General features: G+C 38.1%; 1 protein-coding gene across 1 annotated transcript in view; it reads right to left on the minus strand.

Moving 5' to 3' along the window:
* MYBPC1 (myosin binding protein C1) overlaps positions 1-24545 on the minus strand; it is a 74760-nt gene that overhangs the window by 18409 nt on the left and 31806 nt on the right. Inside the window, exons 10-22 of the mRNA XM_021687690.1 lie at positions 24281-24413; positions 22405-22529; positions 21419-21524; positions 20314-20480; positions 18701-18863; positions 17631-17737; positions 17165-17298; positions 9098-9257; positions 7248-7352; positions 6275-6463; positions 5265-5399; positions 2048-2101; positions 737-904 (exon numbers count right to left, since the gene is read on the minus strand). Of these exons, the coding sequence (XP_021543365.1) occupies positions 737-904; positions 2048-2101; positions 5265-5399; positions 6275-6463; positions 7248-7352; positions 9098-9257; positions 17165-17298; positions 17631-17737; positions 18701-18863; positions 20314-20480; positions 21419-21524; positions 22405-22529; positions 24281-24413 (1746 nt within the window). The remainder of the gene's footprint in view (positions 1-736; positions 905-2047; positions 2102-5264; positions 5400-6274; positions 6464-7247; positions 7353-9097; positions 9258-17164; positions 17299-17630; positions 17738-18700; positions 18864-20313; positions 20481-21418; positions 21525-22404; positions 22530-24280; positions 24414-24545) is intronic.

Below are 24545 nucleotides of genomic sequence, written 5' to 3' on the forward strand. Positions count from 1 at the left end.
TTAAGTGTCTGCCTTCGGCTCAGGTCATGATCTCGGGGTCCTGGGATCGAGCCCCGCATCGGGCTCCCTGCTCAGCAGGGAGTCTGCTTCTCTCTCTCCGTCTACCCCACCCCCTGCTCATGCTGTCTCACTTGCTCTCTCTCTCTCAAATAAATAAATAAAATCATTAAAAAAAAAAAAAAAGAACATGCATGACGAGGCAAAGCTGGCCCTTTTATTTTAACTGTGAGTGCAAGGTGGTGAGGGAGACAGAAATAACTAGCATAGTTTGGTGGCACTGACTGAGTCTATGCTGAGGCCCCTGCAGTTTTACTCACCATCACTTGTGCACCATCAGTGCAGATGTCAAACATTGAAAAGGGCAACTAATGTGTCCATTTCATTATGAAGATGGTTCTGGCCTTGCAGACCCATCGGAGCCATGTGGCGGCTGTTTGTTTGCACGGCTGCATTCATGCTCCCTCTCTTCAATGGGAATCGGCCGCCCGGCCAGGGATGGCTCGCGGAACCCGGTGAGGTTAACTAACTGGTCCTCATACCGAGTTACAAACCCTGAGCTGACCTCCACACTGGTGGAAAGGAGCTGTTTTGTTCGTTCCTAACTCCCAGGGGCATTGACAATACATCAAAGGAGTGACAGCAAAATAGAAAGTTTGGAGGGAAAAAAAGGGGGTTGAAACATAAAACCAAATAATGTTGGCAATGGAGACAAAATTTTGAAAGTCTTGCCACCTACCTATGATTTCTTTCACCAGAATGGGCTGGGAGTAGTACTTCGGCTCGCTGGCACCTGCCGCGTTCACAGCCTTCACACGCACAAAGATCCTTGCATCCATAGGCAGACCTGTGATGGTGAACTTGGTCTTGTCGATCAGCTCTGTGTTTGCAACTATCCAATCTGCAGCTAAAATCCAGAAAAGAAAAAGAAAAGAAGGAGAAATTGTGTTTAGAGAAAGAAATCATCCTCACTGGTACAGTCGGCTCCAAACTAGTAATTGACTCATAATTAAGTCAGTTGGAGGAAATATGATTTTGGTCTGGAGTCATACTACATGGGTGAGCATTTTTCTTTTCTTTTTTTTTTTTTTAAAGATTTTATTTATTTGAGAGAGAGAGAGAGAGCGCATAAGAGGGGGGGAGCGGGAGAGGGAAAAGCAGACTCCCCGCTGAGCAGGAAGCCCGACGTGGGACTCGATCCCGGGACTCCAGGATCATGACCTGAGCCGAAGGCAGTCGCTTAACCAACTGAGCCACCCAGGCGCCCTGGGTGAGCATTTTTCATGTTAAATGAAAAATAGTCTAGAATGGCTAATGTAAATGACAGGAAGAAGGATAATCAGATTCTGCTATCTCTGAAAAACCTCTTATTCAGGATACTATAACACTAGAGTATCTGAATTCTTGGGGACAGTTGGGGATACTTTCCTGAATCACAGTAACTGTCCCTAGGAATTTTGTAGCAGTTTTATTCCAATTCAGTTTTATAAGGATTGACATAATCATGACATTTAGCTACCAACATATGTTAAACTTCAGAACAGGAAAATGCTATTCTTATGAATGAGAGACACAGGCCTTTATAGTCATATAATCTCTCTGTTTTATCTTAGCTGTTTTTTTATTATGAGGCACTATTATGGGCCCAGGGAGTCAGATCATGCTCCCATTTATGAAACAAGAAGTTAATATCCATGGCAAAAAGGAAACACGGCTCAGGAGCCAAGACCTCATAAGGAATTGGCATAATTCTTTTACCTTGATCAAAAATGTTTATATTTTTAAAAGGTTTTGGTAGCTTTGTCTATAACATCAAGAGAGGGGTTTGCAATATTTCAACTTCTTAAAAGTTTCTATGCATTATGCCCTGGGGGCGGGGAGGGGGAACGCTTGCTTTCCACATTATTAGCTCACTGCCCGCCCACCCCTTGATCTCTAAGGGCTTTTTTGTGCGTGGGTAGTAGGTGTACTTCATGCTTGGTCATGGAACATTCCCAGAAACTTTTATCATATAATAAGAAAGTTTGAAAGCTTTCACAGAATACTTTACCTGGTAGATCATATGCAGCCTCCCCATTTTCATCAGACTGATTTGCTGATGTACCTTTGAGAATCCGTCATTAAAATTAATTAAAGACACCCACTTTCACACCAGAAGAATATCGTATCAGTAGTCAGCATTCTCTGTTAGTAAAGTATGCAAAGTATGCAAAGATATTTGTCTTCAGAGCAGTGACGGAAGAGACCAAACACATTAGGGAGAGGGGGAGTTCCTCAGGAGAGCCACAGCCTGCTCTGTTCAGACTGTGGTTTTTGTCCTGAGTCATCTGCCACAGAGAAGAGGAGGAGAAAAGAGGTTGGCACTTCCAGCTGTGGGAACAAGAGGTAGAGAGGAACAAAGCAAGACCCTGAAGAGAAAGGAGGAGCAGGTCTTGGACTCCACAGAGAAGCAACACACAGTGGAACAGTCTATCCTTTGACCTGTCCTTGCCCCCTCCGCCTGGGAGGGTCCTCCTAGGTACCCAGGGAACACAGTGCTCCCACTATGGAGTTCAATCCTCACAGGCCGGGAGTGAGGGCACTCATGATAAAGCCAGCCCTGTCTTCCCAGCAGCTCTGGAGGCAGCCCACTGTTGCCACAGCAACGAGTTCTGCAGTCAAGGAAACAAATTGAGCCTGCCTGGGTTCCTGCGTTCCACATGGGGTGGAGGGAATGTTGCTGGCTCATGGGCTAGTTGTGGGTATACCGCACTGGTTTAGGATGATGCCTTTCTACGTTCTCAGGAGAGGAGCAGGGGAGTGGAAACCCCTGGAACCTTCTCCTCTCTCTTATTCCATCCGTTCTAGGAGTATCAGGGAGAAGAAACAGGGAGCAGAATATCCTGGTGGCTGAGAGGGCATGCGGACTGATAAAAATTGAAAAATTTCAATAGGACATCGAAAAAGAGGTATGTCTTTAAGCCAATGGTCAGATTGGGAGCTACCGTGCTGATATTTTCGTAGTGAAGAGGCAGTTGATGAGAAAGTGAAAATAGGAGAGAGAAAGCGTGCTTGAAAGAGTGAAGAACTAGTAAAGGAGAAATTTCAAGAGAAAACAGGACGAAACAAGATCAGAGGGGAACAAAAAATAGCCCATCCCTTCACCTCTGAACGACTTTAACTGAGGAAAACAGGAGAAAGAAAATGGTGTCTGAGGGATGGGGAAGGAATACGAAAGTTATTTGATACACGAGGAGAATTTTTAAGAAAGAAAAGAAAGAGCTAGAGTGAAGGAAGACAACAAAGAAGAGTAATGTGCTGCAGGCATTAAAAAAACCCAAAAACCGAAAAAACAAAAACAAGAGAAAGGCAGAGTCAAAACCAACACACTATCTTATAAAAGAAAGAATTTTCTTACAGAATAAAACCTGACATATCTAAAAGCATTAAACACTACAGAAAATTAGTCTGGAGGACAACAGCCATTAAAAAGAATGAAGAATAGGGCAGCCACATAAAGAAAGAAAAGACTGCAAGAAGAAAGATATACACGTTATGAAAGAACTTCCATAGAAAGCTAATTCCAAAACGTTATGTGGCAAAATATATACATAATAATGACTGTGTACATATATATATGTATATACATGTATACATATATATCTACACAGACCACACACAGAATTATGTAAAATACACTTCGTTGTATTTTATCTAAGGTGGGTAACATCAAAATGACAGCCATCTATCATTTTGCTGTATCTTCTTACTTTTTAAACCTATCAGAAAGAAAAGAGTAAAGAATTTGCTCTGTTTCATACATATACAAACATTCGTGCTCAGCAGCCACATCACATGTAAGATTGGGAGATTTTGCTGGTGGGGTGATATAAATAACAGAGTGGAATACTCAGGATTTTTTGAAATAGGGGGAGGAGGAATGGAATGGGAATACACCATATTTTGAAGCACTCAAGAATTTAACTGTTGTGTTAGTAATACTACCTCCCTCCCATGCTGGGATACCTGGGAACTTTCTCATAATGTCCCCACCAGTTTTGGTTAGTGGCTTTCTAAGCCCTGGAGAAATCAAGCAGAGTGTTCTGTGAGCTGAGCACATGAAAATGGAACTGTTACCAGGATGCCTTGCCCTGCCCCCCCACCCCCTTCTTCTTCCCTCGCAACCACAACGGACACCAGTGGTGGTCATTTCCAGGGATGCCCCGATCCAAGGGCCTGGGATTTCCTTTTCAGCAGTTTTTTTCTTCATACGAAGTTTCTTTTCTGTAGAAGTCTTCCTCCTGGAAAGGTGCCCTTGTGTTCACATTCCTGATTTCTCAAATGTGCTCGGTAGCCTCTTTCCTTCATGTAAGATCCATGTTAAAGTTTGGGGTCCAAAGAGTTTTCTTAGAGGTTAAATCTTGGCCTATCATTTGTGGAGATAGGAACAAGCTTCCCCGGTGGACTGTTTACCTACCGTCATCTAGAGTGGAGCCTGAGTTCAAACTGGGGCCGTTTTATTCGCTGATTTTCAAATCACGTCAAGCAGGAAATCAAAAAACACAAGAGGCTTTCAGTGAACTTCACATCATTTTTGGTTTTAGGTACACTCTGGCCCATATTTTCTTGTGTCGTTTCTCTTTTTCTATTAACTTTTTTTTTTTTTTTTGCCTGTTTCTCTTCTCCTCTTAAATTTAAGTGATTAAATTTTTCTATACCAAGACAAGTTCTGTCACACGTCAAACCTATCACAAGCACCCTCGGGGATTGAATTCTGCTTCCTCTAAGCACTGAAAGTTGTCCTTAATTCTTCTTCTTCTTTTTTTCCTTTAGGAAGGCGGGGGATGATCACCAGCTAACCAAATATATAGACTCTCTTTATTACCTAGAAATAAGCAGTACTTTTGATAACTGACCTCTGCTCAGTATAGAGTTTAGAATTTCCAACTTGCTTCATCCTAACTAGACTTACGTTGCTTGGTACAATTTTGTTCCACCAATTCAAGAAGTGGAAATCTCCGAAGTTTTGTCAGACTCCCTTCCTCCCATGTCTTAGAACTCTCATGTTGTCTGATCTGGCAGACTAGCTCGGATATTTTTGAGATCTCCATTTGTTAGCATCAAGTACCAAAGAAAGGCTAAGTTTTTATCCACCGTATAAGGATGACCTTTGCTTGTTGTCATTTTCAGTTGGAAGGAGATTTCCCAAGAATGAGCAACAAAAGAAGGGCGGGGGCGTATCTCACCTATTGATGATAGTATTCATTTTAACTACCAGTTGTACTTACTTCCTTCAAAGCAATACTCTAGCACATAGCCATCTAAACCTGCTGCACCAATCTGGTCTGGGGGCCGCCACTTCATCGTGACAGTGGTGTCAGTTACAGAGTCAACGGTCAGAAGGGTAGGAGGGCTGGTTACAGCTTCAAAGGTAAAAAAAAAAGAGAGAGAGAGAGAGAGAAACAGAAGACATCATTAACTATGGTGTTACAGCACAAGCGGTGATAAAACGAACTAGGATACAAATAAAAATGTACACAGCAGGCCCATGTCTTAATAAAATTCAGTGAATACTCCTCAAGCATATGCTGTGTGGAAGGCAAAGATCTGCTAGGCATAGAAAATTTTAGAAACACTGCCACACTTTCCCTCCCGTTCGGGAGGTTGGTGTTGGAGGCTGGGAGGGCCAAGGAAGTTGAAAAAGTCCAAGTTTGAGATCTAATAATCCAGAGTAAATTTTCCATAACCTTCTAACTTTAAAGTGCAAACTCTTGTACTAAATCTTCTTTCTATTGAAAAAAGTACTTCACTATCAAAAAAAGAGACATCTTATCTTGGTGTCTTTGTCTTTACCAACTGACTGCGTTGGATCACTAGATAACATTTAAAGTGTGATTGTAAAGTGAAGAGACTAGTTTTTGAGTGTGCTTTGTTGTAGTGGTCTCTGTTTTGGTTATAATGATTACACCTAGGTGCTGGGTATACCTTCAGAAGGACATATGGGGAGTGGTCATGTGTCAGGGGGCTCAGCTAAGTGCTTTAAGCTGGAAATAGCAACCAGAGCCACCTATGGCTCTCATTGAAATTCTGGTAATAAATTCCAGGTTCTACGTTATGAAGACACTCAACTCTACCAAAGTTGTTTTTCAGTTTCTTAGAAAATTGCTCCTGCCTCCAAACTTCTGCTCACCCACCACTCTAAGAAGCCTCCAGGTCTGCTCCAGTTAGAGGTTGGAAGATAGCAGTCACAAGCCAGGGCAATGATTTGCATGACAGAGGTGCATCTCTCTTGACTCACCCAAAGGAACAAAAGGCTTGGAGGGCATACTGGGCTTGGAGATGCCAATGGCATTGACCGCAAAGATGCGGACCTCATAGGCCACACCTTCAATCATCTTCTTGGGCTCAAAAGTTGTTTCTTTGCAGAGATCAAAATTTAGCCTCATCCATCTGGAGCTTTGTTTCTTCTTCCTCTCAATAAAGTATCCTGCAAGTGACACAAAATGGAAACTGAGGTTTTTCCATGGTCTCCAAAATTAAACTTTGTCAGGTGTTAGAATTCTTAAGATTTCCCATATTCTTAGCACCCTAAGTGAAATAGTCAAGTATGCATATATTTTTAGGCCACCTTATTCCATCAGTTGTTTGAGAGAGATTATAGGGAATACAAATATCAATGTCATAGGATATAGATAAAAAGAATATAATATTAAAATATTAAAAATAATACGATAAAATTGTACAGGAAGAGAAGAGAGAAAAATAAATCACAGATATGTAGACTGTAGAAACTTATACCTTTTCTATAGTTGAGTAATAGATTTGGCTCCGAGTCCCAACAATGTAGATAAGAAGAGGGAAATGACTAGTTTTGTGAGTTTCAAGTAGAAAAAATTCTTGTTCCATAGGGGAAGCAAATTCTTCTAAGTATTTACCTCTAAAAGAAATTTCTTCATGGACATAGTTCTATGGAACTAGACATTTACTGACTGGACAATTTAAAGTTAGACTTATAGATGTTGCAAAATTAGATATTAAATGTAAATGTCAAACAAAAAAGAGGACAGGCAGTTAGATGATACTCATCAGAGTTATTTAAATCTCAAGTATTTACAGAGAATTCCAAAATATATTTCAATTTGAATGGATATTTAAAGTCACCGTATGGTAGGTTTTCTTCTAAATGCAATATTTTAAAATGTGCTCTATACTAATGAGCATAAAGAGGATTCCAACTCCACCGGCAGTTCCACAGACAAACATGTAGTTACCTAAGATTGGGGACCCTCCATCATAAGCAGGAGGTTCCCAGGTCATGATGCACCAATCATCTCCCACATCTGTCACATTTGGTGCCACTGGAGGATCAGGGATGTCTGTAGCAAACAAAAAATGGAATAGAATAGAATAGAATTAAAAAATAAAATAAAATAAGAGTATATGAGAGCACAAATAAAAATGTTAATTGGAAAATAGATTTTGATGATAATCATTGAAACATTCTTTTCTGAATACTTTTCCATTCTTTTTTTTTTTTAAAGATTTTATTTTTTTTTTTTTAAGATTTTATTTATTTATTTGACAGAGAAAGACACAGCGAGAGAGGGAACACAAACGGGGAGTGGGAGAGGGAGAAGCAGACTCCCCGCCGAGCAGGGAGCCCGATGCGGGACTTGATCCCGGGACTCCAGGATCATGACCTGAGCCGAAGGCAGTCGCTTAACCAACTGAGCCACCCAGGCGCCCAAAGATTTTATTTATTTATTTGACAGAGAGAGACACAGCGAGAGAGGGAACACAAGCAGGGGGAGTGAGAGAGGGAGAAGCAGGCTTCCCGCTGAGCAGGGATCCCGATGTGGTGCTCGATCCCAGGACCCTGGGATCCTGACCTGAGCCGAAGGCAGACGCTTATCGACTGAGCACCCAGGCACCCCATGAATACTTTTCCATTCTTATTGAAATGCACATAGTAACTAATTTAGGCAAAAAGTCATGTTCCATATGAGATAAGGGAAGGTGAGCCCAAAAAAGATAAAAATAATGATGTATTCAAGTCCTTTAAACTAGTGTCACAACATTAGAGAACAAGCCCCATATGGAACTCAAGACACTTGTCCTTTACTTTGAAAATAGCAACTAAGAAATTATTGCCTAAATATCAGATGTGATTTTGTTTTGTGTTTTGTTTTTTTTAACTACAAAGTGAACTTTTAGCAGAACTGAGTCAAGGACTAATTGTTGTAAGTCAGTTGGAAGAATCAAGATGTTGACTGGTAGAAATCCAAGTCAAAAATGGCAAGTGACCATGTCTTGTTAACATAGTTCAGTGCCTGATAAAATGACCCTAGTTTCTGATCCATTTGAAATATATTTCTTAAGGGAAAAATAAAGTGAGATGAAGAGACCATGAGAAACTGGGCCATCAATAATCACTGGACTCATTTCACTTGGTTTCAGGCTTAGGAATAATGTACTCAGGAGGTCATCTAAGGACTAATAAAGATCTTACTCTTCTACGATGATTGTGATGATGGAAATTGTTTAGCAATTGTGTTTCAGTGAGTTTAGAGGGCACCAAAAGGGAATATAACTGTGGAGAGCTAATGACCAACAGCCCCAAATGGCTAACCTTAGTTATGCATTCCTGCAATTGGACCTCGAGGCAAGAAGAAAGAAGAGAAAGAGAAGGGAAGGGAAGGGCGGGAAGGGAAGGGAAAGAAATTTTAAAGATTTTTATTTATTCATTTGAAAGAGAGAGACAGAGAGCGCACAAGCAGGGGCAGACATAGAGGGAGAGGGAGAAGTAAACTCCCCACTGAGCTGAGAGCCCGACGTGGGGGTAGATCCCAGGACCCTGGATCTACCTGAGCAGAAGGCAGATGCTTAACCATCTGAGCCACCCAGGCACCCCAGGAAGGACATTTTAAAAAAAGGAAAGGAAAGGAAAGAAAAGGAAACGAGTGGCAAAGGTAGAAAGATGGTGATTTATAAAATACAGCTATACTGTGTTTTTCATTGTTGGCTACCCAGAAGAGCCAAGAGAACCAAGAGCTGCCAAAGTCTACTCTGGATATGGACATGTCAACTTGATTCTAGAAGTTTGTTGACCCAGAGGACTTACCCACAACTTTAATCTTGATGTTTGCATGTGCTTCCCCAGCTTCATTTTTCAGATTTATGTGGTAAACACCAGAGTCATCTCTTTCAGCGACATCAATGACCAGAGTACTGCTGTCAGGGTAAGATTCTGCTCTTATCCGGCCACTGCCCTCTGTAATAGCCTAAGAAGAAGCGAAACAAAATATGGCATGACCTATATGACAAGGACTACTCCAGAGTGTCTTAGAACTTAAGCTGGATGTGGTGCTAATGCCTAAAATACATGTTCTTAGTGTGATCCTCCACCAATCCTAAGGACAAAAGTATTAACATTCCATATTACACAGCAGAAAGCTGTGGGATTTGTCTCAAAAGCCCACTAACCATGAACTCACCAAAGAGAAAGTTGGAGGACTAAAAATATGACAGCAGAAGTGTTATTTTAGGAGAGGAGTCTCTCTGGACGTGAAATTAGAACACTTAAATTCATATCAGGAAATAATCATGATTTGCTTATTTCCTTATATGCCTTGAAAATTTAGAAATACTGAAAAGGGTTGAAGAAGACCACAATGCCGATTTTCTATACAAGTTGTTAAGTATTGATTTTTCCCTTCTAATAGGACATGAAAGAATGAACATCTAATTCCCAAAGTAAAGACAGGGTAGGTTGGGCCTTCCATTATATTTTCTTTCTTTTTTTTTTCTCCTCCTCCTTCTCCCCCCCTTTCTTCCCCTTCACTTCTCTCCTTCTTTCTTTCTTAAACCAGAAATTTAAAACAGCATTCCAATGTTCTGATTCTTAGGTCATATCTCTTACATGACAACGAACAGCCAGTATACAATGAAAAAAACAGAAGGTCAAGGTAATTTAGAAACTGGGTAATTTTCTAATAACTATTAAATTAACTCTTTACTCTTTTGGGTCTGGATTAGGACTCCTACATCTTCAATAACAAAAGATTGTGACAACAATAAGAATACCTGTGATAGTTTATAGTTTTCATAATTCTTCTGTTTTATAATTGAACAAAATTTCCTCAGATTAGCTAAATTCTAATCTTAAGATTATAAAAGATGTTCTGCTTTCTTTTTAATGTGAAGAGAAAAATATTTATTTAGGGTAGTATTATATTATTTTCTTTAGTTTTCTATATTTTGTTTGTTTATCTATTGTGCTGTCATTTACATAGAGTAAAATTCACACTTTTTAGACATAGAGTTCTATGAATTTTGACAAATTTGTGTGATTATGTAACCATCACCACAATCAAGATACAGACCATTTCTGTGACCCCCAACAGTATCCCCATGTTCCTTCACAGTCAACTCACTCACTCCACACTTTGGTCCTGGCAAACACCAACCTGTTAGTTGTCTCTCTAGTTTTCCTTTTTCTAGAATGTCATATAAAGGACTCAACCTGTACGTAGACTTTTGGATCTATCCTCTTTCACTTAGCATGATGCTCTTCAGATTCATCCATGTTACTGCATGTATTACTAGTACCTTCCTTTTCACTGTTGAATAGTAACCTATTCTATAGTCCATGTGCAGTTGGTTTATGCAAGTACAAACTGTATGTTTGTACAATTGGACTTCTGGGTTGTTTCCAAGTTTTGACAATTATAAATAAATTGTTCTAAACATTCATGTACAAGTTTTTGTGCAGACGTATGTCTTCATTTCTCTAGGGTAAATACCTAGTAATTTCATTGTAGAGTTGTATGGTAAGTGCATGTTTACCTTTATAAAAAAGACTACCGGGCGCCTGGGTGGCTCAGTTGGTTGAGCGACTGCCTTCGGCTCAGGTCATGATCCTGGAGTCCCTGGATCGAGTCCTGCATCGGGCTCCCTGCTCGGCAGGGAGTCTGCTTCTCCCTCTGACCCTCCTCCCTCTCATGCTCTCTGTATCTCATTCTCTCTGTCTCAAATAAATAAATAAATAAATCTTAAAAAAAAACAAACTACCAAACTGTTTCCAAAGTCAGTGTACTATTTTGCATTCCCATCAGTGATGTATGAGTCTTTAGTTGTTCCATATCCTTATAAGCATTTGGTATTGCCAGTTTTTAGAAATATTTTGTTGTTGCTGTTCAGCTTCTTTCATTCAGCATAATTATTCATCTAAGTTGTTGCATATATCAATAATCCATTCCTTTTTATTGCTAGTAGCATTCCATTGTGTGAATATCCTATAATTTGCTTATCTATTCACCTATTGATGGACATTTGTGTTGTTTGCAGTTTCTGGATATTATAAATAAGGCTCCTGGGGCTCCTGGGGCTCCTGGGTGGCTAGTTGGTTAAGCATCTGCCTTCGGCTCAGGTCATGATCCCGGGGTCCTGGGATCGAGCCGTGTGTTGGGCTCCCTGCTGAGCAGGGAGCCTGTTTCTTCCTTCTCCCTCTCCCTCTGCTGCTTCCCCTGCTTGTACTCACTTGCTCTCTCTCTCTCACTGTCAAATAAATAAATAAAATCTTTAAAAAAATTATAAATAAGGCTACTGTGAAGATTTGTGACAGTAGATTTTTTGTAGGTTACATTGAATTTTCTACATCTACGATTATGTCATCTATAATAACAAAAAGTACAGTTTTATTTTTTCCTTTCCAATATAGATATCCATTATTTCTTTTTCTTGCCTGATTGCCCTGGCTAGAACCTCTAGTACAATGTTGAATAGAAGTGGTGAGGATGGTGGGCACCTGGGTGGCTCAGTCCATTAAGTGGCTGCCTTTGGCTCAGGTCATGATCACAGGGTCCTGGGATTGAGCGCCCCCTCCTCGTGTCGAGGGTGGGGTGCTGCTTCTCCCTCTCCCCTTCTTGTGCTCTCTTGCACGCATGCTCTCTCTCTCTCTCAAATAAAGAAAATCTTAAAAAAAAAAGTTGTGAGAATGGACATCTCTCTTTTGCTCCTGATCTGAGAGGGGAAAGCATTCAGTCTTTCGCCATTAAGTATAATGATCAGTGTAGGATCTTCACAGATTTTGTTTTTCATGTTGAGGAAGTTCCTTTTACTTCCTAGTTTTCTGAGAGATATTTATTAGGAATGAATGTTGGGTTTTGTCAAATGTTTTTCTGTCTTTTGAGATGATCATGCTTATTTTTTCCTGGTTTGTTAATATGGTGAATTTTATTAATTGATTTTCTTTTTTTAAAAAAAGATTTTATATATTTGTCAGAGAGAGAGAGAGAGAGCACCAGCAGAGGGGCTGGCTGGCAGAGGTAGAAGCAGGCTCCCTGCTGAACAAGGAGCCTGATGCAGGACTTGATCCCAGGACCCTTGATCATGACCTGAGCTGAAGGTAGACACTTAACTGAGCCACCCAGGCATCCCTATATTAATTGATTTTCAAATGGGAAACCAATCTTTGCATTCCTGGATAAAACCCAGTTGGTCATAATGTATTATTCCTTTTATATATTGTTGGATTTGATTTGCTAAATTCTGTTTAGAATTTTTCATCTATGTTTATGAGTGATATTGGTTTATAGTCTCTTCTAATGTCTTTTCCTGGTTTTGCTATAAGGGAATAACTGAGCTTCAAAAATGAGTTGGGAAATATTCCTATTCTCTTTTCAATTTTCTGAAAGAGTTTGTGTAAAATTGGTATTTCTTTTTCTTAAATCTTTGATAGAATTCTCCAATAAAGCCGTCTTGGCCTGGAATTTTCTTTCTGAAAGGTTTTTAACTACAAATTTCATTTCTTTAATTGATATGGGGCTATTTAGTACTGATTTAGTAGCATTATGCAAATTCTGATATGTGGTGTGCTCATAAATATTTTCTAATTTCCTTTGTGGTTTCTTTTTTTGATCTATGATATATTCCGAAAAATGTGTTTCCAAATATTTGAAAATTTTCTAGAAATCTTTGTTATTGATTTCTAATTAATTCCATTGTGATCAGAGAACATACTTTGCATGACTTAAATCCTTTACATTTATTGAGACTTACGGACTATCTTGGAAATTTTCCATATGTAATTTTAAAATAATACCCATTCTGCATGTGTCAGTTGAGTATTCTATAAATGCTAATTAAATCAAGTAATGTTCAAATCTGGAATATCCTTACTGATGGTCTGTCTTCTTCTTCTTCTTCGTTTTTTAAAGATTTTATTTATTTATTTGACACACAGAAAGAGAGAGCACAAGCAGGGAAAGCAGCAGGCAGAGGGAGAGGGAGAAGCAGGCTCCCTGCCTAGCAGGGAGCCCAATGTGGAGCTCAATCCCAGGGTCCTGGGATCATGACCTGAGCCGAAGGCAGACGCTTAACCAACTGAGCCACCCAGGTGCCCCTGTCTTCATCTTCTATCAACTGAGAGAAGGGTACTGAAATCTCTAATTTATCTATTTTTCTTTGCAATTCTATTATCTTGCTATTTGTTTTCTACTTGTCTCATCTCTTCTTTATGCCTCTTTTCCTGCCTTCTTTTAGATTAATTAAATATTGTTTGTGATTTCATATTATGTCCTTTGTTGGCTTATTAGCTATAACTTTTTATTATTTTAGTGGTTCCTTTAGGGCTTATAGTACACATCTTTAACTTTTCAGCCTGCCATCACGTGATATTACAATAGCACACCTCCCTTTCGACCCTCCTAGTTCTTACCTTCCATTTCTCCCTCTTGACCTTATGTTTCTATTGTCATAAATTTTACTTACACTTTTGTTACAAACACCACAGTGCATGGTTATTATTTTTGTTTAAACAGTTAATTATCTTTTTAAGAGATTTAAATAATAAGAAAAAACTCTTATGTTTATCCATGTAATTATAATTTCTGATGCTCTTTGTTCCTCTGTGAAAATGTTCCGTCTGGCATCATTTTCCTTCTGACTTAAGGACTTCTTTTAGCATTCCTTGTAGTGCAGGTCTACCAGTGATGATTTCTTTCAGCTTTTATATATCTGAAAATAATTTTATTTTGCCTTCATTTCTGAAAATTATTTTTTACTTAGTATAGAATTCTAGGTTGATTTTTTTTTTAGAATTTGTAGAATTTTTTAGAATTCATAGAAATCGAGGTTGACAGTTATTCCTTAAAGATGTTCCTTCACTGTTTTCTCACTTGCCTTGCTTCTAGAGAGATCTGCTATCACTCTTGTTTTTGTTTCTGTATATTTAATGTGACTTTTTTCTCTGTCTGCTTAAAAATCTTTTTTTCAAAAGATTTTATTTATTTATTTGAGAGAGAGAGCGAGAGAGAGATTGAGAGAACGAGTGGGGGGGAGGGGCAGGGGGCGAAGCAGACTCCCTGCGGAGCAGAGAGGGCTACATGGGACTTGATCCCCGGACCCCAGGATTATGACCTGAGCCAAAGGCAGATGCTTAACCGACTGAGCCACCCAGGCATCCAAAAATCTTTTTTTCTTAATCACAGGTTTTGAACAATTTGATTATAATGGGTCTTGGTGTGGTTTTATTAATGTTCCTTGTGCTTAGATTTTATTGAGCTTCTTGTATCTGAAATTTTATTTTTTATAAAATTTGGAAAAATTTTGACCCTTATTTCTTTACATATTCTTCTGTCCCCTTTGGGGACTCCAAATACACATATATTTTACTGGTGAAGTTGTCCCAAAGCTCAATGATGTCCTTTTTTTTTTTTTCTCCAGAAAACAGAAACTCATTTTTTGGTTAATAAATTATTTATTTATTTATTTTTAAAGAGAGAGAGAGTGGGGTTGAGGGGCAGAGGGAGAAAGAGAATCTTAAGCAGGCTCCATGTCCAGAATGGAGCCTAACACGGGGCTCAATCTCACAACCCTGAGATCATGAACTGAGCTGAAATCAAGAGTTGGATGCTTAACCGACTGAGCCACCCAGGTGCCCTAAAAAATTATTTTTTGGAGCAGATTTAGACTCACTGGAAAATTGAATGGAAAGTACAGAGAGTTCTCATACATACCCTTTCCCCACACATGCACAATCTCCTCCACAACTGACATCTCACATCAGAGTGGTATATTTGTTACAGCTGATGAACCTACATTGACACATCATTATCCCTTCAAAGCCTACGTTTACATTAGGGTTCACTCTTGCGTAATACATTCTGTGGGTTTTGCCAAATCTATAACGACAGGTGTCCATAATTATAATATCATATGGAATAGTTTTACTGCCCATAATACATTTTATATAGGGAGCCACAGAGTGACACTTGAGCTTGTACTACTCTACCACTCCAACCTTACTATTTTTCTCCTCCTCATTCACTCTGACCCAGCCATACTGGCTTTTTTTTCAACTCCTTCAACACATCAAGCTCATTTTCTCCTCTCATCTTGTCCTTTGCACTTGCATTGACTTTACCTGGAAATCTTTTTTCTTTAATCTTCATATAATGGTTTCCTTGTATTTCATAGAGACTCTTGTTATTTACCTCCCAATCACGTGCTAATCATATTACCCTGTTTTTAAAAAAATCTTCATAGCACTTATTACTATCCAAAGTGATTTTGCTCATTTATTTATTTAATAATTTATTGTCTATTTCTCTTCCACCTCATTCTCTGAACCTATTAGAATGAAAAATGGGCCACACGCAGAAGAATGAACCTGGACCATTTCCTTACACCATACACAAAAATAGACTCAAAATGGATGAAAGACCTAAATGTGAGACAGGAATCCATCAAAATCCTAGAGAAGAACACAGGCAGCAACCTCTTCCTCCTCGGCCTCAACAACTTCTTGCTAGACCCATCTCCAAAGCAAGGGAAACAAAGGCAAAAATGAACTACTGGGACTTAATCAAGATAAAAAGCTTCTGCACAGCAAAAGGAAACAGTCAACAAAACCAAAAGACTACCCTGACAGAATGGGAGAAGATATTTGCAAATGACATATCAGATAAAGGGCTAGTATCCAAAATCTATAAAGCTTATCAAACTTGGCACCCAAAGAACAAGTAATCCAATTAAGAAACAGGCAGAAGACATGAACAGACATTTCTCCAAAGAAGACAAATGGCCAAGAGACACATGAAAAATGCTCAATATCACTTGGCATCAGGGAAATACAAAACAAAACCACAATGAGATACCATCTCACAATGGTCAGAACAGCTAAAATTAACAAGATTTTGGCGAGGATGTGGAGAAAGGGGAATCCTCTTACACTGTTGGTGGGAATGCAAGCTGGTGCAGCCACTCTGGAAAACAATATGGAGGTTCCTCAAAAAGTAGAAAATAGAGTTACCCAAAACCCAGCAATTGTACTTCTAGGTATTTATCTTAAAGATACAAATGTAGTGATCTGAAGGGGCACCTGCACCCCAATGTTTATAGCAGCAATGTCCACAAGAGCCAAACTGTGGAAAAAGCCCAGATCCAACAGATAAATGGATAAAGAAGATGTGGAATACTACTCAGCTATCAAAAAAATGAAATCTTGCCATTTGCAATGACATGGATGGAACTAGAGAGTATTATGCTAAGTGAAATAAGTCAATCAGAGAAAGATAATTATCATATGATCTCACTAATATGTGGAATTTAATAAATAAAACAGAGGATCATAGAGGAAGAGAGGAAAAGATAAAACAAGACAAAATCAGAGAGGGGGACAAACCATAAGATACTCTTAATCATAGGAAATAAACTGAGGGTTGCTGGAGGGAGATGGGTGGGGGGATGGGGTAACTGGGTGATGGACATTGGGGGGCACATGATATAATGAGCACTGGGTATCATATAAAACTGAAATACCTCTGAAACTAATAATACATTATTAGTTAATTAATTGAATTTAAATTTAAAAAAGAATTAAAAGAAAGAGTGAAAAACGGGATCTTGTTTACTGTACATAAAAACTTGCTTGGTGAAAAAACAAACAGCAACACACACACACGCACACACCACACACACACTTGCCTGGTCACATAGTAAGTAGTTAGGAATATGAAAAGTAAATGAATGATGATTATATTTGCCTGAAAATCAGTAATCTTTCTTAATAAAAGGAATTATATCTACACTGAACCCCTGTACATATATTTGCTTTCTTTTTTTATCTGACTAATGGAAGGCAGGAAGTGGGATGGGCAGTGTGTGTGTGTGTGTAAGTAAAACAAACCTTATCTGCTCGGCTCCAAATGGCTTTGGGAGGTGGCTCTCCAGTGATGGGAATCTCAAGACGAAGCTTGCTTCCTGCAATTACTGTCACTGTATTGTCAGCATCAAGACCATCCAAGATGATCTTAGGAGGATCTAGAATATTAAACATGGCCTTTGTTATCAGACAATCATTTCCATGTGAATATCTGGGCTAGTATTTTGCTAGTGCTAAATATTGGTAGTAACCAACATTTTATCTGGCCAAAAAGAATATAGGAGAAGTCAAAGTAGTTGGTGCCTGGCACCTTGCAAAACAACTTCACTATAAGACTTCTTAATAATCAACTATTATGATTAATGACATACCAATTCATGTACTTTTTCTTTAAATATCACAGTTTTGAATGTGTTATATTTCCAAGATAAGCAAACAACAACAACAACAAAGCAAGAGCACAAAACTCTGCAATGATTCATCTACTCACCAGTAACATGAACTTTGGCAGGCAAAGTAATAGAGTAAGCATCTGGTGCAAATACATAATCACCTTCATCCTCAATGACAGCATTGGCTATCACTAACTTGTGGATTCTAAGGAAACAAGAAAAACATGTCTAAGAATTTACAAAGATTTAGATTGTTTATGGCCCAAGTGAAGAAACACCCGGCCTTTATCTGATTAGCTTATTTAGTGCCAGCTGGAGAGAAAGACAGATCAGGAAACAGAAAGAATATGAATGTGAAGGCTTAATTATCCTATTTATTGACCTACACTAAATATTCATTTTGGAGTATATGGAATTATCTGTTCAAATACAGCTTGCTTATTATGCATGCAAGAGTCTATTATTCCTTTCTCATCATATAGCTTTAAAAAAACCCTAAAATATAACATCTCACTAGTGCCATACTTTAAGATTTAAGAAATTACCAAGAATAATCTTGACTTTGGCTTTATATGCCAAATCTAAAAGCAGTAGTTCTTAACTTTGTGGGGGTCAGTGAATATCTGATAGACACCATGGATCCTCTCTCCAGAGAAAAGTGTGTATTTTTGTATACACAGAACTTACTTACAGCTTCAGAGATTTATGGGGCCCCCTGAAGTTCATTCATGATCTCCTAGGATCCACAGATCCAAGGTTAAGAACTCTTGCCTTAGATCTTTGCTAGATTCTAAGGTATTATGTCCACCCAAAAAATTGTGGGAGGTCACATGACACATATTAGTTAGGGACCGTTAATCCATTTTGATTCATTCCTTAACTAGGATTCAATATCAGTCCTTTAACCTCATGTTTAGATGGAAAGAATCAGTTGATGGCTTTTGAATAGACAAAGTACCATGCCATGAGGTACAGATAAAGGATCACTGGTAGGACAGGATGTAGAACAGAGAAATCCTATGTTCTTGCTATTTGGAAGCAAAGAACCAGACACAGATCCTCTCTTTATGACTACTCTCCAACACTCCTCACCAAATATGTAATTTAGGAAGTGGAGAAAGTGGATATGGGGACCAGCCCTCTCTTATGGGCCACCTAACTTGCTTACCTTCCCTTGTGAACAATCTTTAGATGGTCACTTTCCTGAATAGGTAGGCCATTTTTAGTCCATTTTCCTGATAGGTTTTCAGAGATTTCACACTTCAAGTAGATTTCTTTTCCAAGATGTACAGTTTGATCAGTCAGAGGTGTCAAAATCTTCAGAGGTTTCACTAGAGAAAAATAAATAATTATAGGTGCCAAACTCAAACTCCAGACAGGCCAAGATGGTATCTTGTTTTGAAAATGAGAATTTGTTCCAGTGCAATTGATATGTTGGGGACAACTGGAACATAACACAGATTTTGTGTTTGATCATGCATAGTTTTATTCATGAAAAAGAGAAAATGGCACCCAGCTGACTGAGCCAGGTAGAACTGCACAAAATGCACACACACACATGCACGCACACACACACACACACATCAAACATCTACCAGCTACCTGAATTCACCCACGTGGTATGAGCCACACTCATGCACATCTGAGATTACCACTGTCCATTCAACTTCAAATAACCTCTTTCTATCACTTCACGGTGGCTCACTAGCTGCAACACTTCCCACACCACTTACACAAGCAAATTCCAGGTCTCATTTAACATAAAGTGCCATATTTATTAACTATTTGACCTGTGTAAAACTGTGATAGTGGTTTTTTTTATTAGGTTCTTATTGTTTTTTTTAATGTGTGGCTGACAGAATTTTTGAGTGTTGTGTCCATAACCTCACTTTCCCCATTAATCTTGTGGTTTTATTGCATGACTTTGTATAGCACAGTGATTTTAGAAATGCATATATTGCATTAGAGCAGAACTGACTGTAATTGCTTTAAATGAATACAAATATAAAGTAAGGATCTGCCTATGGTTGGAACACTTTTTTGATATTAAACTAAAATGGCCGCAGTTCTGTGAAGCATAAGGAGTGTAACTAAGATAACCTCTGAATAATCCAGTGATCCTATGGATCACAATTGGACTAAGAAAGAAGTAAGGAAGCAAGACTTCTGCTCTGCATGTATTACCAAACTTCCTGTGAGATTTGCTATTTTAATTTTCATGGCTAACTGGAAGAGACAGACTCTGCTGTTGAGGACTGACTACTATTCAGGGGGCATTTGGAGAAGTACATAAATTCTCTTATGCCTCTGGATCCTGGTAGCAAATGAATTCTTACAATGTCCTCATTTGAGCCTCCTTGGTTTGAGCAACTTCCTTCACACTCCAAATGTAATTGCAGAATGTTGAATGTTTATTTAATGAACAGATAGCAAATTCACCCCTGGGTTATGCAAACATCAGGATTTTATACCCTATCTAACTATTTACCATCTATTTATGTGGTTGTGGGATTAAAGTATCTCTTGACTATTTGGATAACTTCTCTGACAGGTGATTTTTATACTCCCCAATACTGTGTTTTACTATTAAATTGAGTAGTCGGTTTCTATCTCAGAGACCCTGACAGATACGACATAGACACTTAGTTAGAATGGAATCCAATTTTACATATTTAAAAATGCCACAAGTAGAAATCAAATAGATTGAAACTAAAATTGAATTAACAAATGCAACATCAATAGTTAGCCAACTTGGAAGACACCCAAGGAAATCTTACTTACAGTCGACATTAAGCTTAGCAGACGACTGTCCTCCCGTTGTCATTACAGAATATTCGGCACCGTCAGCCTTCATTGCTTCATCTATGATCAAAATATGTTTTTTGCCCTCAATTTTAATTCGGTATCTTGATTTTGGACCAGGGATAATCTCTTCACCATTCTTAAACCTGAGTTAAAATAGATTATAAAATAGATTATAAAAAGAGTTTTATAAAAGACCCTTCAGAAGATGGACATTATTGGTCTTGTTTTTTTGTTATATCCTGGAATCTAGGAACTATTTGTTGAATTAAAGAACATATGGATCATAATATCAAATGGATTAGTAATGTAACAAGTATTGTCTGAAAAATTACATAAGAAGAACACATAAGCCCCTTCTTCCCATTCAAGATCAATCCGATGAAGATGCTAAGAGCGGATATTACCTCTTGACCCACACTAGTAAGAATAGCATCATTTAATATGTTCTAAAGTTAGCTATGATTCTAGATTAGAATGAACATTCTACTCTGTACCAATTACCACAGATATATGCTGTGTATTTACTATACTTCTCAACAAAGCATTTCATTTTAGGATTCTGAATCTCTTAGCTTTAATTTTGAGGTTACTCACACAGAACTTGAGAAAACACTCCCTATCCAGACCAAAAAAAAAAAAAGCTTTTATTTTTTAAAGTAATTGGTGATTCTTAGTCTAAAATATTTTCCTGTGGTACTATAACAATAAGGTAACTGGGGATTAAATGAAAAATATATATGTAAGTAAGTTGCCAGCATGGCATAGTGAGAGTAAGCAGGTGTAGAAGTTAAGAACATCCACAGGATTTGGAGTCTAACAGACCTGGGCAACTGTAGGTCACCCATTTCTTAGTAAGTGCCTACTTCCCTACATTTACCAATTTAGATTTCTGGATTGATTTCTAGTTTCATAGGTGAAAAAACCCCCAGTATCTTCACAGTTTTAGTTACCATTTCTACTAAGATGAACAAGGTTGCTATTCTTTTTTAATATGTGTAAAAGCCATTTCCTGTTCTCCAATCTATGAAGGCACATTTTTTTAATCTATTAAAAATGGACAGACCTCAGGAAAGCTATTTACCATTTCACATTGGCATCGTCTTCAGACACTTCACATTCTAATTGCACTCTTTCCCCACAGTAAGCATTCGTATCTTCCAGCTGTTTGGTTACTATAACTGGAGGCTCTAGTGTGAAAAAAGGGAGAATCAGAATCATTAAATGTCCAAAACCTGCTCACGACCACAGATTTGTTCACAGACAAAAGACCAACAGCAAGGAAGTATTATCTACCATAGGGCTATGGTTAGATGGTGGTAGATAGTAGGTGGGTTTTTTTACACCTTTTTTGGCAAAATAGATAGCTAGTAACCTTGTGTAGGTTTTCCCAATTTTCTCAGAACTCTTCAAATCAAATAAATTACTGTTCTGGAGAGCAGACAAAACATGTATCAATATCCTTCTTTTGGCAAATGAGAAACCATGTGGTATACTTTTCTGATGAAGGAGAATCTGTAACAGTATGATTCTTTGATTCTGGTTCTAGACGGATGATAGAGATTGCAGAGTCTGTATTCAGAGGGCTCATGGACACCCTCTGGCTCTTTCATAATGTTTTAGTCAATGATCATCTTCAGCACCCTCAGTGTGAACCATTGATACCCTTTTATTAATGAAGCTGGTTTCAAGAGAAATCTGTGATCAGCTGAATATGTGAAATGAGGACTATCCAGTAGAGTTTGTTGGGTTTCAGAAACTATAACCAGAATAATTATATACTGCTTGCTTGAGTCAAAAGCATGTGGCATTTTGACTCACCTGTTTTTTTTCTCCCCTCAGCTTTTCTAGTCTTCAACAAACTTGACGATTAATTAGGATATACAATAACTGCCAGTGTAGAGGAGCTCCCATGCAGAGCCAATCTAACATCCAGGCTAACCCATTTCTAGAGGTACTATTACCTCTGCTCTAGAGCTCAAGAGCTCAACCTGTCAGGTTCATTTTATTACCCCTGGGAGGAAGAGTGCTCAAGGCTGTTGAAGACTACAGTAAGAGATTTCACCTTACCTCTCACAAAGAGCTCGGTGGAACACTTCTCATCACCAGCTGTCACATAATACTCTGAATCATCCGTCAGCCCGCAATTATTGATAAACATGATTCTTTCACATCCTTTATGTTCAAAGATGTATCTGTTTTAAATAGGAGGGAGATAGCAGTCTGTGAACTTGATTTTATTCTTTGCTTTATTACCAGCATATCTGGCTTATAATTCAGTAATGTTTGAAAGTCAGGGATATCATTTTGATCTGCAATTTATGTAGCACACCTTATGTAGTTTACTTAACACAAAACATGAGGCCAATTGTTATCTTTCTAAGGCATAATGTAATACATATGCATATTTACACATAATATGTAATTTCTGTATTTTTATAGAAGGTTTTCATTTCATCTATAAATTAGTACTCATATATTTGCTACTTAATTTTTTTAACCCATTGTTGGGAAATGGGGTTGGCTGAGATTGTCAGAGAGATTTAGAACTCTGTACATTTTTTTAAATGACCAGAGTTCATCTAGTTTATAGGTAGACAGAGACTCAGACTTACTCATTGATTCATTGATTCCACTCATTGCCTAGTGCACTGTCACAACAGATTTTGTTAGGTGAATAAGTGATTATACGGTTTAAGCAATAATATGAACTTAATCACTAATATAGGCAGTAATTTTATAGAATGTGATGGTCTTTTAAATGAGCTTAAGAACTAGTGTTATCGTATCACAGTAACCACCTACTAATAAAGAACTTGAGCATTTGGACACAAAAAACTAAAAGCCAGGAATATCACAAAATTTAATTGTCTGTGATCTGGATTATGGATGAGTATATTAGGGCATTAAAACAGACTAATGAAAAAAATTCTCATTTGGAAAATTCTCAAATTGAAGACTTCGAGAATAAAGCATTACACAACATTTTCTAGATAAAGATAACTGATGAAAATTGTTTTTGGTAAATTCAAGCCACTTTCAAGAGATTTTTATCAGACTAAACATTATCAGCACAAAGTCACTCTGTAGGCATGGCCCCATTAAGAAATTGGAAACCACCTAATTGTACTCCAGAAGCGACAGATTTTCAGGATTAAAGTCTTTTATAAATGTGCATGTGACTCCTGTTAACTTAAAAAAATATACTGGAGTTGAAAATCTCTCAGGCTGAGAAGGATCTCTGTAAAGTAGTTTCATAATAGACTAGTGATACCATCAGACATCAGGGATTAGTCTACTTCCTTCATTTGAGAGAGGGCCAAAACATAAAACACAGGCTTTAGATGCTCTTCCAGAAAAACAAAAGTTCTCTAACTATAAGGTGTTATTTCCAGTTGGTATATCAAATATGTATTTCAAAATTTTATTTTAGGGGCGCCTGGGTGGCTCAGTTGGTTAAGCGACTGCCTTCAGCTCAGGTCATGATCCTGGAGTCCCGGGATCGAGTCCCGCATTGGGCTCCCTGCTCAGCAGGGAGTCTGCTTCTCCCTCTGACCCTCCTCCCTCTCATGCTCTCTGTCTCTCATTCTCTCTCTCGCAAATAAATAAGATCTTAAAAAAAAATTTTTTTTTTAATTTTTATTTTAAAAATTGGGAGAAGTTTGACAATGCTCTGAAATAATCACATATGACCTATATTGACACAAAACTGGAACTGGAATCACTCAAGAATGGTTTGTATGGAATTAAAACATAAAACAAGGTTTTATTTATATAGCATTATAATTTTAATGGTTCCAAAATATATGAAAAGTTTTTACTCTCCCTCCATGTGATTTTGCATTAAAAAGATAATAACTAAAATGTGTTTTTATTCACAGGAAATTGAGTCAAACTATTGTTAGATTTATATAGCTATCACTGATTATTTGCAAAGCCCACTTACTTTGTACTGGGTCGAATTTCTTGACCATTTTTATACCATTTCACCTCCAACTTTGGGTCTGCCAGTTCCACAGCAAACCTTACTCTGCCTCCTTTATCAACCTGATATGCAGGATCAAGAATTTTTGCAAAAGCTGGTAGAGAGAAAAAGCAAAAACTATGTCAATATGTGCATACATATGCTATGAACTTTGTCAATGTATGTATAAGAACCTAAAACTAAATGAAAAATTGAGACTTGAAGTAGAAACAAAATAGGAATCTTC

The sequence above is a fragment of the Neomonachus schauinslandi genome, chromosome 5 (assembly GCF_002201575.2).
Source record: "Neomonachus schauinslandi chromosome 5, ASM220157v2, whole genome shotgun sequence".
Classification (NCBI taxonomy): Eukaryota; Metazoa; Chordata; class Mammalia; order Carnivora; family Phocidae; genus Neomonachus; species Neomonachus schauinslandi.